This window comes from Clinocottus analis, unplaced genomic scaffold (assembly GCF_023055335.1).
Source record: "Clinocottus analis isolate CAN_PGR_092001 unplaced genomic scaffold, fCliAna1.0.p SCAF_7, whole genome shotgun sequence".
In the NCBI taxonomy this organism is placed as follows: domain Eukaryota; kingdom Metazoa; phylum Chordata; class Actinopteri; order Perciformes; family Cottidae; genus Clinocottus; species Clinocottus analis.
The window spans coordinates 21,566,609-21,581,608 of NW_027176229.1; the positions used below are offsets into that span (position 1 = coordinate 21,566,609).

A 15,000-nucleotide genomic window follows, 5' to 3' on the forward strand; every position below is an offset into this window, starting at 1 on the left:
ACTACGGATGTTTGCCGCACACAAAAAAACCCACCTGAAACCAAAACACGCACCCATCATTTATGAAGTCACATGAGATCTTCATGTGTGCTTTTAATCCGACAAAGTGCATTGACCAAATGGAGGCGACGCTTTGACTTTGACTCTGTTTGATTAAATCAAATGTCTTAGAAGACTTGTGACTCGTTTATTATGACGAGCACAGAAAAACCCTTTTTTTCTCTTTCTTGGTAAGAGTCAGATGAGACGATAATAGCTCGTCTGGCTCTGCCCGAAAACAAAATCCTCTTACAGGTCGTGGTTTTCACGGGGCGTCATGTGTTCCTGGATGGAATCAGTGCCTTCCAGGAGTTTTTCGGTGTTTTTTTGTGTGTGCACATGGTGAAGCAAACACAATCTGATGTGCAAAATATTGAGCTTTTAGAGGCAGATTCTTTTACCTTTTGGACGGAGCCATAGCTTCGCTGTCTTCACGCTAAGCTAAGCTAAGCTAGGCTAAGCTAAGCTAAGCGTGTCTCGGCTTTGTATTCATCCCACAGTGACGTCGTTGGGTCAGCCCTCTCTTCTGACTCTCGACGAGGAAAGGAATAAGCGCGCACTCAAGGAAGAAAATTCACTCAAGACGAGTTGGATTGCGTTACAAATTCAGACTTGCCTCGAATAAACAACGTGCTCGAAATACAGTAACAGCAGATTTTGGATTTCCGCTCGAGGCGTTACACAAGAAGACGTTTGACGACACAAACGAGGCCGCGCTGACCTTTGTTTTCTGGCATCGTCCCACAGCCCCCCCTCCACCCCCCCGCTTTGAAGTCGTAACAGTGACTGATTTCAGCGGTCGGCTTCCCATCATCAGTGTGGATGAAGTGCTCCATGTGACTAACAGGAGGAGAGCATCCAGCATAGCAAAGAGAAAGAGGCCTTTATTTCTCATCACAATCTCAACATTCAATCCTTGTTGTTTCTTTATATTTTTAAATTCTCTCTCAGGGTTTGAAAGCTTTTCACTGTCGTAAAAAATGTTTTTTAGTCCACTTTCAAAACCGAGAAAGCGGCCAGCAGACAAAGAACTCGGCACACAACGTGGATTATCTCTTTCTACCTCTTTTATAAAATTAAAATATCTGCAGTGTTGTCTTCTCTGCTCATATAACACTCAACCAGCACATATATCACTGCCTGCAGACAGCACTCCTTATCATATTATTGCATTTTCAATTATTCTGCATTGCCTGAAAAGGGACGTGTCACTGAGGGATCTGAAAGAAGATCCCTCCTGCGGGCTTACGGAGCAGCGTTCTGGGTTAACGCTGGGATATTTCTGATATCCATCACTCTGCAACATTACAGTATAAATCTGTAAGTCCGTCTTGGAGGGAAGAAACCCCCGTTTGCTCTTTAATATGCTGGCAGACGTCTGAGAAAAGTCATCTGAGATGCTTAAGATAAATGTTTCCTGTAAGCCTCCCTGTGCCAAGTATAGATATCACTCTGTCACACCATATATTCCAGAAAAGGTTGTGCACTTACTCCAATGTTGAACATATACATATGCACATATACAGCGTTCCCATGTCAGTCATTTGCTGATGCTGAATGGCAAATGTCACAGCCGTTTTGCGAAATTATTTTTCCTAAAACGCACCGCAGAGACGTTACAAATCCCCGCAGGCCAGGGAGGATATTTTGCTGCAAGAAACAATTTTAAGCAACATTAAAGTATGAAACAAGACAAGAAATGATATTCATCAACTCCCCTCTAATTCTCTCCCCCTTTTATAAGGATGCTCTACAAGACATTTCACACTCTTGCTCCTAGTGAGGCACATGACGACGTTTCAGCCATGCGACTGCTTCGAGGCAAGTCCTTCCTCCGCCGCGGATGACAAGAAGGCGAGGCCGAGGAGGGCGGCTGGTCGCTTGACAGGGACGGCTGTCACTGACAGCTGAGAAATACTCCATGATTGCCTACTATCCAGCAACCGTGCCCAGCGAGTGAACCATGTCGAAATATGACACGGGGGATAAGTGTTGGTACTCGTTCATGGTTGAACGGCGGCTACCTGGCTTGTGAGTGTGTGTGTGTGTGTGTGTGGTTCCCCACCTCCCAAACACACACACACACACACACACAGAACCCAGTCACATTAGGAACAGAATAAACACATAGCATGCAACTGCAGAGTCATCCTCCGGTGCAAGATGTGTAGCCTCTTGTAAAAAGCATCACCGGATACATTCACTCTGTTGCATTGTGGGAATGAACTCCTGAGTCGGGTGACTATCAGGGGAATGTTGTGCAAACATGTGAGCCACGTCATGACGTTTGTGCCAAACGTATATATATATTTTTTTTTTATTCAAAGCCAATTATTTTCTCAGTGATACATAATCCCACACGCCTTCTAAGGACTCATCAAGTCTGGCATTAGCGAGTGTGCCCTCTGTTCAATTCCCATGTGGGTGGATGTCTAATTAGCTCAACATTCTGCCTGGCTGAAAGTACACTAAATACTTTATTGACAGCATGTATAGCGTGCAAATGAAGGCGCACACGCGATGGATGGCAATTAAAAGATATTCAGAGCAAATATACAGAGAGTCAGAGTCGGTCGTGTGTGCAATACAAAGAGGGGTCGAGAGACACGACACTTGGCTTTTGAATAACTTGAGAGATTTCCAGGCCTACGATAAGAATAAGAAAATGTGAAGTACTGAATTACGTATTGGGGTCTCGCTCTTTGCGATTTAGGGCATCTTGTCCTCGCCATCAGTGCCACACTTCTTCCCCTACAAAGTACAGGCCAAGAGGAGAGGAGGCGGGCTGCAGAGGAAGGCGTGTGGACACCTGGGCCTAATGTAAGAGCTTACGTTACGTTTGGAAGCCGATTAAAGCTTCCGGCGTGCACGCTGCAGCGCAAAGCGCGAAGGTCACGTCCAAATTGCATCCAAAATGCCAGCCTTTCTGTATCCGCTCGATGGTTAACGCGGGATATTCATGAGAGCTATGAATCTGCTGCTTCGGGTTGAATTGATTGAAGCTGCAACAGATCATATTTTTTTGCAACAACAGCTCACTTATGTTGTGTGTGTGTACGTAAAAAGGGTCCCCGGTGGACTCGCTGAGAAGTTAGCCTCGGTTTAATGGTGCTTGTTTGCCTCTTTTTCGCTCACTGTTTTGGTGCCGCCCCCCTGAACCAACTGTTTATACTCGCCCAGCAGCAATCAGCAGGCAGACATACAACCAGCTGAGGGGCCAGATATTTTCCTTCGGGAGTGGCTGCAGAGATCAAAACGGACATGAAAGCAGAGTGAATTTTGGACTTGTCAAGTTTCCACACGACTCTACTTGAATGCTAATGTGAGTCTCTGGAGAAAATGTCCTCCTTCGCATTCTCTTGCAAATCAAAAGGTGGATCTTTTATAAATCATTTATCAGTGCAAGCAAACAAACACAACTTCACAAGTTGTGTTTTCAGCTTGTTCCACTGTCACAAAACAATATAGAATAATTATGATTTTGAAAACATTATGACACACTTTCTCTGCTGCAGAGCCACAAAGGAGCCGCGTCAGTTTTGACGTCACTGAAGAAAAGAGGAATGCCTTTTTCTTTTTTGATCTTTTCATCACGGGTGATTTCAGTGATTACCACACCTTGACTCCCGGGGGGGATGACGAATCAGTGAAATTACCCTGGATGAATATCAACTGCCTCGAGACCTGGTCAATACTTGTATATGCTCCTACAATGGAGAAAATCCTCCGAGCTTCTCATTAAACGGGGCGATAGTGAGATCGGAGATGCACTGAATGCTTGATGTTGTGTGCAAAATCGAGTGTACGCAGCTCTCCGTTTGCCCATCTGTTAAAACTGGCTCGGCTATAAAACTCAGCGCGACAGACATGACGCACCCTCGCGGGGAATCTCGAGGCTCATCAGTCAGTCAAGCCATTGCTTTTTATTGCTAAACTAGTTTCTTTGGTTTTGCATTGTTTTAGCTTTGCAGCTTCTGCTCTGAAATATTTAAGATTCGTCAACAGTCAACTTTTCTTTTCTGTCTGGCTCCATACTCTCCTTTAGACAAGCTGCATTTTATCTGCATTTCTTGGCTTGTTTTGCTGTGGGTTTACCAGCCGATTGTAGCCAGGTGTGCCGGGTCAAGCTGAAGAGGCCAGATGGCCAGATGAGAATGAGGCTCTCACACCGGCAGACAAGCAAACAAATCGGGGCACATGGAAGGACGAAAGGGGAAGACAGGGACACACCAGGGAGACACAGCCATGTCACAGAAAGGGTTAACATAGGAACTTGAGCAGGTGGGTAGTGACCTATCTCCACTCAAACACAAGATCCTCACACCTGGAGCCTTTAAAAGTCGAGTTGGGACCTGAGACAGACTGTACAAGCCATTTTGAGCAAATCACTGCAAATGACTGGCAAGGAACAGATATTAAATGAAATGTAATAGCCACGATAATGCTTTAACGTGCCAAATCCACTGTTGCCAGGCTGTGTCCAAATAATTAATGCGATAAAAGAATCTATGTTTTGCAGGATTTACAAAAGTATTTTTTACAACCGTGTTAATTATACAATATTATAATTACCTATGGCTATCTAAATGATTGCAGGATAATTATCCAGTTTTAATAACCATCCTTTGTGTGCTAATTCATTTTAAATATGGTTATTATTTAAAATAAATAAATCCAACTCAAGGTCATGTGAAAAAGCTGAAAGCTTCGAGGTGGAAAGGTCCGGAAGCAGAGCTTGAATTGAGATTGTTTAGCAGTCAAAGTACTATTCTCTAGGTTGAGAATAAACTCCACGGCTTCAGCGGTAATCGCTGTATTTGGATGAGTGACCTCTCCAGCATTAATGGTCTGCTCTCTCCATTTGGCTTTGGCCCTATAGCTGCATGCTAAGTAAGGTCTGCGGGCGGCACCGGGAACAGGACCAAGGCTGAATGTATTGTTAGGTGATACCGTACAAGATTAATTATTTAAAAAAAAACATTAACGTGTAAAATATATATTCAAAAGTCATTTAAAATGCATCATCAATGTATTGAAACGCATCAGATACTACAGCGCCTAAAGTTCACGTCGCACAAATGACGACACTTCCGGTCGCGGTCATCGTTTTTAATTAGTCGACGTAATTAGAGAAACGGGTTTAAAACAACGAAACAGAGCCGCTTTTAAAGTGCAGCGGACGGAATATTAAACCCAGGAGCGGATTCGGGAAACGTTTTAAGACCTTTAAAGAGTGTTTCTGGGGGTTTAAACGTGTGCCAAGTATTACCGAAACGGATGACGTAACCAATGCCGGGTCGCTGCAGCGCAGGTAGCCCCGGGAGAGCACGAAGAGACAGGTGAGCAAACGTTTGCCTACGGGGCATTTGACATATTTCAGTAGTTAGTGAACTTCCGCCTGTTTTGTAAATGTCGATGGTGACGTTAAACAGTGTCATAACTAATGTAATGTGTTCATTTGGGACATTAACACATAGCTAACGCGAGCTCGCTAACGTTAATTAGCATGCTAACGCGTTAGCTACGAGCCGCCTGTTTTTTGCTATGCTCACGTGAGACACGCAGACACCAAAGCCTCTTTAGTTCTGTTGCTTTTTGCTTTTTTTTTCAAAATATACCACAGGGTTTGTGTGTCTTGAAACACGGTGCCTTAGTCAAATGTATTAACCAGCTAGCTAGGCTAACTAAAGGTAATGGTGTGCCCTGTCGTTAACGTTAGCTTATGGATAAAAGCTAACCCAGTCCTCTCAAGGTCACGTCTTGGCTGTTTTTTTGCACCATTCAGATAAATGTATTATCTGTTTGTCAATGGCTGCTTTGTGCCGTTTTTTTGTCCCTGCAAATACAGGTCAGGTACCTGGTGGCCATAAATTCAAATCCTGGTGTCCTTTTAGAAGATGTATTTACTTCAAGTCTTGTCTGCTTTGCAGTATTTACACTTTTTGATTATGCAGGTGGAAACCGATTATGCACATCTTTATGCTGCTGACAGTGCTGGCTTATGTTGAACTATAAATCTTTGTCTCACACTCCAGCGAGAACAGAAGTCCATTCTTATGTAGGCAGCTTTTTTGTTCGGTTCAAATGCTGTGTAAGATGCATAACAGAAGATATACATCTTTGTTTTTAACAGTATGGTTGAATTAGTTTGACAAGATGGCAATACAAAGCAATACTGTATTGGTCAGAGATTTTGCTTTTTGTTGTTGCTTTTTGCACAATGAGTAATGCAAAGAGTATATTCATAAAAATCTAAATGCGTTAATGCTTAAGTCAATGTAGTGTTTTGGGATGTACATTTACGATCTAAATGTGGTTCTGTGATTTTTTTTTTTTTTTCTTTCTTCTCACAGCAGACATGTCATAGAAGGAAACGTACAGGTGAAGTTAATAACATAATGATGGCTCCGTGCCATTAAGTCTCCCAGTAAAGCCAAGTTCATACCACTTGACTTTCAAAGTTGTCGGATCGCTGTATGTTCCTGTTGTCGCGTAATCGGTAGAGATGCAACTGTGATTGTTTTTTGTTTTTCTCACTTGCAGATTTTTTTCTGTTTACAATTTGATTGGCAGCCAGGATTACTGGCCAACTTTTTTTTAGCACCGCGCTGTAACTGATTCCAACGATCCCAAAGTCAGTGTTAAATGCCAAAAATGCTAAATGTTGTCCTTTTACTTTATTTACACCAATAGTGTTTTTTTTATTTGCTTTTGTTTGAAAAGCACAATTCCCTCTCTAATTCCTATTTTGTATTGGCATTGTAAACATCTCCTTCAAACAACTCTATTTATTGAAGTCCCTCGGCAAAAACTAAAATGTTTTTCAAATTTACATATGAACACATCATGATAATGCAAGTCATGGTGACTGTTAGCTCGGTTGTAAGCAGAACTGTGCTGGGGAGAGATCCCGTGCTTTTGGCAGACGAGCAGGTCAAAGCGATTACGCCGAGCAGCATGCACTGGAATCAATTACAAGTGTCTGATTGATTTCAGTTGTTCCTTCACAGCTTATTCTTTACTGCAGTTGTGACAAATTGTGAGCTTTCTTCACTCGCCGACAAGAGTGAGCGGCTTTGACATTGCTGTCTGAAAACCGATTGAGAGGTGCATCTCGCATAAATAGAGGGATTCCTTGAAGTCTCGAGTTTGGTCCTCATTGCTCTTTAGGTAAAGGCAAAGTAAAGTACGATATATGTGAATAACGACACCAAGTTTGTGGGAAGTATTACCGCCTGGATGGTCATTGATGCACTTCTCACGCCGCCACTTAAATGCACAGGCTTGCCAGAGCTCAGGCACGATGGGCTTGACGTAAAAGGGCCCAGGAGGCTCGTAAAAATACAATGTACAGGGTAAAATAATCACTTTGTTTGGCACTCCTGACTGATTAGGTCATGCAACAGGATGCTCCTCGTGTGAAAAATTCAACAGTAGTGCTTTTTTTTTTTTTTTCTCGACACAACCCACCAGCAGGAAAAAACACTTTTTCTAAGACTTGTATATCTGAACGAGAGATCTGTTTCTCCTACTCACTGACTGATAAATTGAAGAGTGAGAGGTAACTGACGCTCGCAAAGAGACAAAGTTGCCCTGCAGTGAGCCGACTCGTTCCTTTTGGTGCTGCAATGTCTTTAACGTTGGCTAGATAGTGCACCCATCTGTGGAAGCTCAGGATATTGTTGAATATTCCTCACTTAACTTTGAAGACCCAAAAATAGTGTTGAGGACAGCTCTAGTTTTTTGTGTTGGATCTATGTATCTATGAAGCTAACTCGCCTGATGAAGCTGTTTTTAAAGCTAACTCTCATAATAAAGCTGGACTATGTAATGCTCATTACTCAGAGAAAGTCTAAAGTCCAGAACTTGAGCAATATCTGATTTAAAAATGTGACTAATAGTTTGTTTGTTATTCAATTAATCTAAAAAGTGATTTATGCTGCTAGATTATTATAATGATTTAACTTGCAATTATTTTGTCCTAAAAAATAATCAAAGTGATAATCGACAGGGACTTCACGGCGGTGTAGTGGCTAGCATTGTCACGGGTTCGGATCCCGGTCTGGTCAGTCCTTCTGTGTGGAGTTTGCATTTTCGGGTTAATGGAATAATCGACAGATTAATCGATTTTCAAAATCCTTGCTACTTGCCGCCCAATTACAGCATGCTTTGTTCTTGTTAGTCACCCACGTTGGAGCCAGAGGTCCTCCGTGGGAAGAAGTAATGAATAATAGTTGACAGATGGACATTATCAAATATACGTTACATGTTCCAATTTGTCACCAGGAGTCTACGTTCTACGTTTTCTCCTTCACTGCAGACTCACTATCGTCTTTACTCCAGAGTCAAAGGGATGTGACGGATCAATTGCAATGCTTTGATTACATTTTCGTTATCTGCTTGCTCTTTGATATCATATTTTTTACCCCCCAAAAAAACATTATTTACTCTGCTTGTCTTTGCACAAGAGTCGTGACGAAATGTGCACAATTTGCTAACAAGTCTTTCTACTTTTTTTCCCCCGATCATTGCATCGTTCGTCTTTATTTATTCAAAATCTGGCAATGCAAGCCCCTTTCTGCAGTGTGTTGGTGTGGGTGTGTTTATTCTTGCTTTAGACCAGACTCACCATCAAAGAAAACCGGTGGTGCTATTTAGGAGATGTACTAATTCACTTTAAGTGTTCTCTGCTTTGTAGATTTTACACCTGTTGTGTAGAGGAGAAGAAAAAAACCCAGATTGTTCATGACATTGCTGGACAATCCAACTGTTTGACTTTGCTAACTTGTTAACATTTCATATGGTGCTTTTACAACCCATCTGCTGCTGTTCACTGCCAGTGACTCTCTTGCAGATTCAGCATCATGGGTCCGGATGTTTGTTCGATGTTTCTGTTGGCTTTTTGGTGGACACCAGAAGATTTTTAAATGCACTGTATCAAGAGATTATATTATTAGGGCCCGAACACCGACGACATCTGGCCAGTGAAGGCCCTATTGAAACTGTTATGTTTATTATCAATATACAATTCTGGGGGACTTTGTAATAACCCCAAATTCCCGAAAAATGACATGCATGTGTCCATTTTACGTAAATCTCATGCAACTCACTGGACATGTTTAAATCTGGCCACGCTTAATACTTTTCACAGCCTGAGTGTGTCAACTAGCCGATTTTTCACTGAGTCGTAGCGCCACCTACCGGCCACAGGAAGTCAGTGTTAAGTGACAAACAGCATCTCATTTACATGGCGTTGTCTACACTTGTGTCAACCAACATGCTTTATAGTGCTATACAACATGTTGTGTAGTGCCACACAGTGGATAAAGGAAGTGGTGAGCTTTTTGCAAAGCATAATTTCCCGCGTTCCTTCATGCAGGAAAAAAAACACATTCATTTATCATTCGTTCAAGCATCGATATACAATCCAATGGACACAAGCCTAGGTCACGCATAACACACATACTCATTAATTACAATATTTGGCATCTCAATGGGCATTTTGGGCATTGAGGATTTCATCTGCCCGGCAACTACACGCGATACCGCCCAAAAGCCCGCATATGCTGGCTAACGTAAAACCTGCTTGGAGGCCTTGAGGCACCCTGGTACGCGACATCATCGTTGCTCCTGCATGGGGCCATCTGTGTCAGTTTTAACGGAGCTGCCACAGAATCATAAATAATGAAAATTTCATTAGGAAACCTTAAATCAAATCATACAACTGCACCAAATGGCATACATTTTGAATAAAAACACTGCTGTCGGGGATCTTGTGGAGACGAGGCAAAAGGAAGATGTATTTTCACAAGTGTTTCACTTCTGTTTAGACGATGCATAATAATACATGATTACCAGAAATTACACTAACTCAAAGTACACTACACCGATGGTTCCGGTCAGTCGAATCACAGCAGGTGGCTCGTAATCGACGGGATGAATCCTCCAGCCTGGAACCAAAAAAAACAACTGGTACTTGAAATTGCAACTGCCACTAGTGCATTTCACAGGAGTAAAATTGCTTTCAGAGTTGATGAAATCCAATAACGGCAAAGCACAAACACTGCGGTGTCTCTTTGAGCGTGCTCTTAATTACCAGAGCACCGAAGACATGCGTGTCTGTAATAAATATTGTGCAGCGGGGGGCTCAGAAGAAAAGCGTCTTCCGAATGGCATTGCATATTAATTCATGCAAAGTTATTTGTTTGTTGTTCTTTTTAACATTTAGGTTACTTAAATGTCCTATTCCCCCTCTGCACAGAGTTCAGGTGCATTTAGGCACAAACCTTTGCTGTGTCCAGATAAACAATCGATCGATTCTTAGAAGCTAGTATGAGTCCCGTATCTGGGAAGTTGGGACGGTATTTGCGTTCAGGTCTCAGCTGATGTTCATTAAGCGAAAATAACTGAGCTCACCGACCGATTTGTGGCCGTACAGAGCTTTAAAAATGCTCCAAACAGACCACCGCTGCAGTTTACCCGGGGTTATTACATAGTAAAATTATGACAATAATTGTCATTGAGTTGTTGTGACGGTATGAACTTTTTACTTCAGGTGTCGAAGACATATAAATTAGGTAATTCTGATTGAAATTAATTAATGGAAGGGGTGAGGATATATTTCATGTAAGTCACTGTCCTGCAGGGTCGTGTTGCCGCCATGTGCATGGGCTGTAATGCAATGATACTATAATTTTATCATCCCTCCTGTCCCCATAAATCTGGAGATGTACATTTATTTCCTGTGGGCCGAATTTACTGGGAGTATAAATCTTCGAGATAAGCTTCCCCTTTGATGGACTGCACCGCTGCTTTTGAGGAGATTGTTTTTTAAAAATGTTGACGTACGACAGCGTCCGGTGTACACTTTGCAAACAATGTTGAGTATGATGAAATCAGTCAGATTATAAGTCTTGCACAAAGGAAATAATAACAGAAGGGGGTTTTTCAGCTACGCGTCTGTTTTTAATTACGCGTGTGTGTGGTTTATTATTTATAAAGCTGGAGTCTGTAGTCTTTAAGAACATTTAATTAGCTTGTCAATAGCAATCCAAGGATCAGAAGTCCCATTTATTGACTCGGAAAAGATCCCGTGGGCAACCTGTCACAGTGTAAAATTAATAGTTGCATGCACAAACTGAGACAGAGTCTATCTCTATATAAACCGTACAACTTCTTAATGTGTGACAAGCTTAGTTTAGCCCATCTACGCATATTGTGTAATCAAAATGTTAGCGTTTTCCCACAACACAGCACAAGCCTGTTTTAAGGATCACGAGCCTCCGCTGATTAATTGAACAAAACTAAGCCGAAGTACATCTTGGCTCACACCACTTAACATGAACATCATTCATTCTTTGAATGGCGTCACAGTTTGCAGTCGTAAAAAGCAGACAGAGCTGAGTGATAACCGATGCTGTGACGGAGGACTATCGACAGAGATTCAGAGCATAGACTGTCTATTATATTCCCGTTTAAAAAATGTTTAACGCATACATGCCCAGGAAGATACTAGTTGATTACCACAGCAGACTGATTAGGAGTTTTATACAAATCATGGATACATTTCACAATAATATATTGTCAGTGCCTTCTGCGGTCTGCAATCATGTTCTCAGTTGTTGATAGTCGACATCGGAAACATTACAAACATAAATCTTATCTTATCTATATGACAGCTCCACATTTCCCTACAAAACCTCCACATATTGGTAGCTTCTGGCAAAAGTAGGCTTATCATTTTCTCACTTCTGGTTTGAATGCATTTGTATTCGTTCTCTCGGCTTTACGTAAGCAGCGTTGTGAACGATGTTGATATTTTTTTAATGCCACGAGCGCTGAGAATGACCATATAGAAACAGCCAATCGCTCGTGGACTTATGTTGGCCGTGTATCTGTTGAAGATTGAGACTTCATAATCCGTTTTTTAAAGTTCCTCACAGTAACTTCAAGTGACCAAATGTAACAGGGATGCTTTAAGGACTCACAATGAATCAGTAACAGGTTATACTCCACTCGCAAGATTTCTTTTTTTTTTGACAAACACCCACCTGTTGTGTGGGTTGAGGTTCGGAAAAAAAAAAAAGGATGAAACGGTGAAAGTGAAAGCACAGCTGAACTCGAATGCAATGTTTTTTCATTTTTTTTAAAGCTCTGAAAGGATCAGCGATATTGTGTCATTTCACCCTCTGATGGCGAGGAAAGCCTGTATCCGTGTCATGTTGATACGCGAGCTAATCCACGTTTCGAGTGCCCGAATATGTGGGTGAGCGTGTTGCAACAGTTGCCGGTTAAATGGATTTACTCTATTAAAGTAAAAAAGCGATGTCCATTTCGCGCTGGTTTGCTGAAAGAGCGCTACGACGAGTACGTCATAGTCGATGGAGAAGAGTTTGTTCGCCACAATCAAATGAGCTCTGAGTCAGAGGGTTCCTCTCATCCCTCTCATTTGTCTTTGCTCGCCGCACTGATGTCTTCCCTATTACTTCTGATTTGGCTTGTCTGGTTGTGAATACCTAATCACCCTGAAGATGCCACACTTTCCTTCCCCGAAGGCGTGATTCTTCCTACTCATCTCGTGGTTGGGCTTAGTTCATACAGATGTAAATATGCGTGTCATGACCTTTTTTTTTATTCACTTGCACATTTGTGCGAGGTTTGTAGAAAAGGGAAATATGAAGGCATTTCTTGACGTTCATAAAAGCAACAAGTACCCAAAAAAACCTTATTTTGATAGCTATGGATTTGCGTCTTTTTGGATGTCCCCTCCTTTCGCTCATTGGCTTGTCTTTAATGCTGCGATGTAGTTCGCCGAGACGACTTACAGGCTCCTAACATGTCCTTTTTTTGTGTCTTTTTTAAGCACAGCGCTGAAGGTCCATCCACCAGTCGTCGTCGTCGGACCAAACCTGCTGCTGCTGCTGCTGCTTCGGAAGAAGGTAGGACAAAACATTCCTCTTCCTGTTGCCAACAGACGGTGCGCAGCAAAATGCAGAAAGAGCCCACTGGGTCTCTGCCCGCCTACTCGTGTATGTGAAAGGTTGTGCAAATATTCAGTAAAATATGCGACCAAAGACCCGTGCATTTACGCTTTCTGTTTCACCGATCTCTGACCGTGTTCCAGTGTAATCAACAAATCCGTGTTTAAATTAAAAACGAGGGCGGCGGCTTTCAATGGCAGCACTGCTGATTTTGAGTGCGGTCCGTTGGGAGTTTCTGTATAGTTGAGATATTCAACCATAGATTAGTTATGATCATATATCTAAATATAATCTATAATGATATCTCTTTGAGTTGTGCTACTTCATGGCGATGGTCATATGTGTGTTAGAGAAGTAATTTAAGGCTTCCTTTCCTATAGAACAGGTCTACACTTTGTTTTTTTTATCAAACAAACGAAACGGTCGTATGTTATTTATCTTATATCGACATGACATGTCATTTCTATCTCTTCATGGTCGCTCGGTGTCGCTCACGACGGAGTTTCACCTTGATGCAATGCGCAGAGACACGTGTGTGTGTGTGTGTGTGTGTGTGTGTGCGTGTGCGTGTGTGTGTGGGCGCACACAGGTGAGCACAGATCACACTCACGGCAGCAGACAGTCGGAAATATCTGCGTGTTTTTGAAGCGCTCCCAGGGTGTTGAAGGCGACACTCGCTCCTCTGCGAGTTGCACCGGAGTAGCTCTCCTGCTTTAAGTGGCAATCTGGTTTATTTGAAAGTAATTGCAATTTTCTTTTTTTCTATTATTTATAAAAGCACAGGTGGAGTCACTAAATGATAAGTTAATAAAAATTCAGCATTGAACATTTTGTTACAACTTTGTTACGGTGTCTCCCCTCCATCAAGAAGCTGTAAACCTAGGGGAAACAAACTTAAAAAATAACTAACTGGGTTGTAGTCTATTTGATTTGCATGTGTTCTTTGATGTGCTGTGCCTTGTGAGTGTCTTGTGAGAGCGCCAAGGGAACTGAAGCAGTAATTCATGGTATCTGGTGGGCGATGATTGCATCTGTCTCCCCGCTACATGAGTGCTCTCGAGGGAATTGTGTTAGTTAGTCCATGCATGTGTTCATCTGGACAGGTGTGTGTGTGTGTGTGTGTTTGAGAGTATTATAGCGGCAAGTGTTCTCAAAACTCGTTTTTCAGTGTTAATCTCGTCTCTCGCAGCGTCTAGTTTCTAAATTTCTTTTTCATTTATGGAAATTTTGCCTTCAAACATCTAGTTTGCGCGTGGAGGACGCGTGTTTTCAAAAGGGCTCCGTCAACTTCATCACAGTTGAAGAAAAAACAAAACAATTATTTGAACACTGATGACAACAACTGCTTTTCTTGCAGCTGCAGCTGATGATAATTTTACATTTCATTAATCAGCAATGTTGAAGACCATTACAACCACCCATCCACTAACGTTAAGCCTGCGACTGAGAATGTAGGACATTTGTTTTAATGACCACTTAAAAAAAAATGTAATAAGTCCCGAGTTGAAGCTCCAACTGAACCTATTTTAGTCGCTGGGTGAGCGCTAACTCAAAGAGCTGATTGTACTTCTGTCTGTTTGTACACCGCAGTCAACTGACACTCTACACTTTCTCTCTTTCTCTCCCTCCCTTTCCTTCTTCCTGAGGTGTCACTAACTGCAGAACCACAGGAACAGGCTCGAGGGAGACCGTCTGAATTATTTTCCTCTCTATTCACTTTGCCCTCGTTTTTTTTTTTTTTTTACCTCGAGCGCATGCTCTCTCACACAAAGCTGGTATTCTCTCTCTGGGCCGCTCGTCGTGTCACACTTTTGCTCACCAGGAGACAGTGGGTGGGCATCTACGGGTCTTGAGGGTATAAATGCATCTATAAGTATCTCTTTATCTTCCAACCCCCAAACTGCCACTTCCACCATGTGCCGTGATCCACACCCCTTCTGTGTTGCAAAACTTGTAAACAACTATTCATCTGAAATTGTGC

General features: G+C 42.3%; 2 protein-coding genes across 3 annotated transcripts in view; both read left to right on the forward strand.

Annotated features, from left to right (window-relative positions):
* The window catches only part of adra2b (adrenoceptor alpha 2B), a 149,143-nt gene that overhangs the window by 10,457 nt on the left and 123,686 nt on the right, over positions 1-15,000 (forward strand). The window lies entirely within an intron of this gene.
* Positions 5,136-15,000, forward strand: part of gpat2 (glycerol-3-phosphate acyltransferase 2, mitochondrial) — a 98,844-nt gene continuing 88,979 nt past the window's right edge. Inside the window, exons 1-2 of one of the 2 annotated variants that reach the window (XM_068604711.1) lie at positions 5,136-5,378; positions 12,902-12,977. Coding sequence is in view for 1 of the 2 variants with exons in the window: in XM_068604709.1 (XP_068460810.1) it covers positions 5,329-5,378; positions 12,907-12,977 (121 nt within the window). In the remaining variant the exon portion in view is untranslated. The remainder of the gene's footprint in view (positions 5,379-12,901; positions 12,978-15,000) is intronic. The other variant, XM_068604709.1, reaches the window with a different exon arrangement.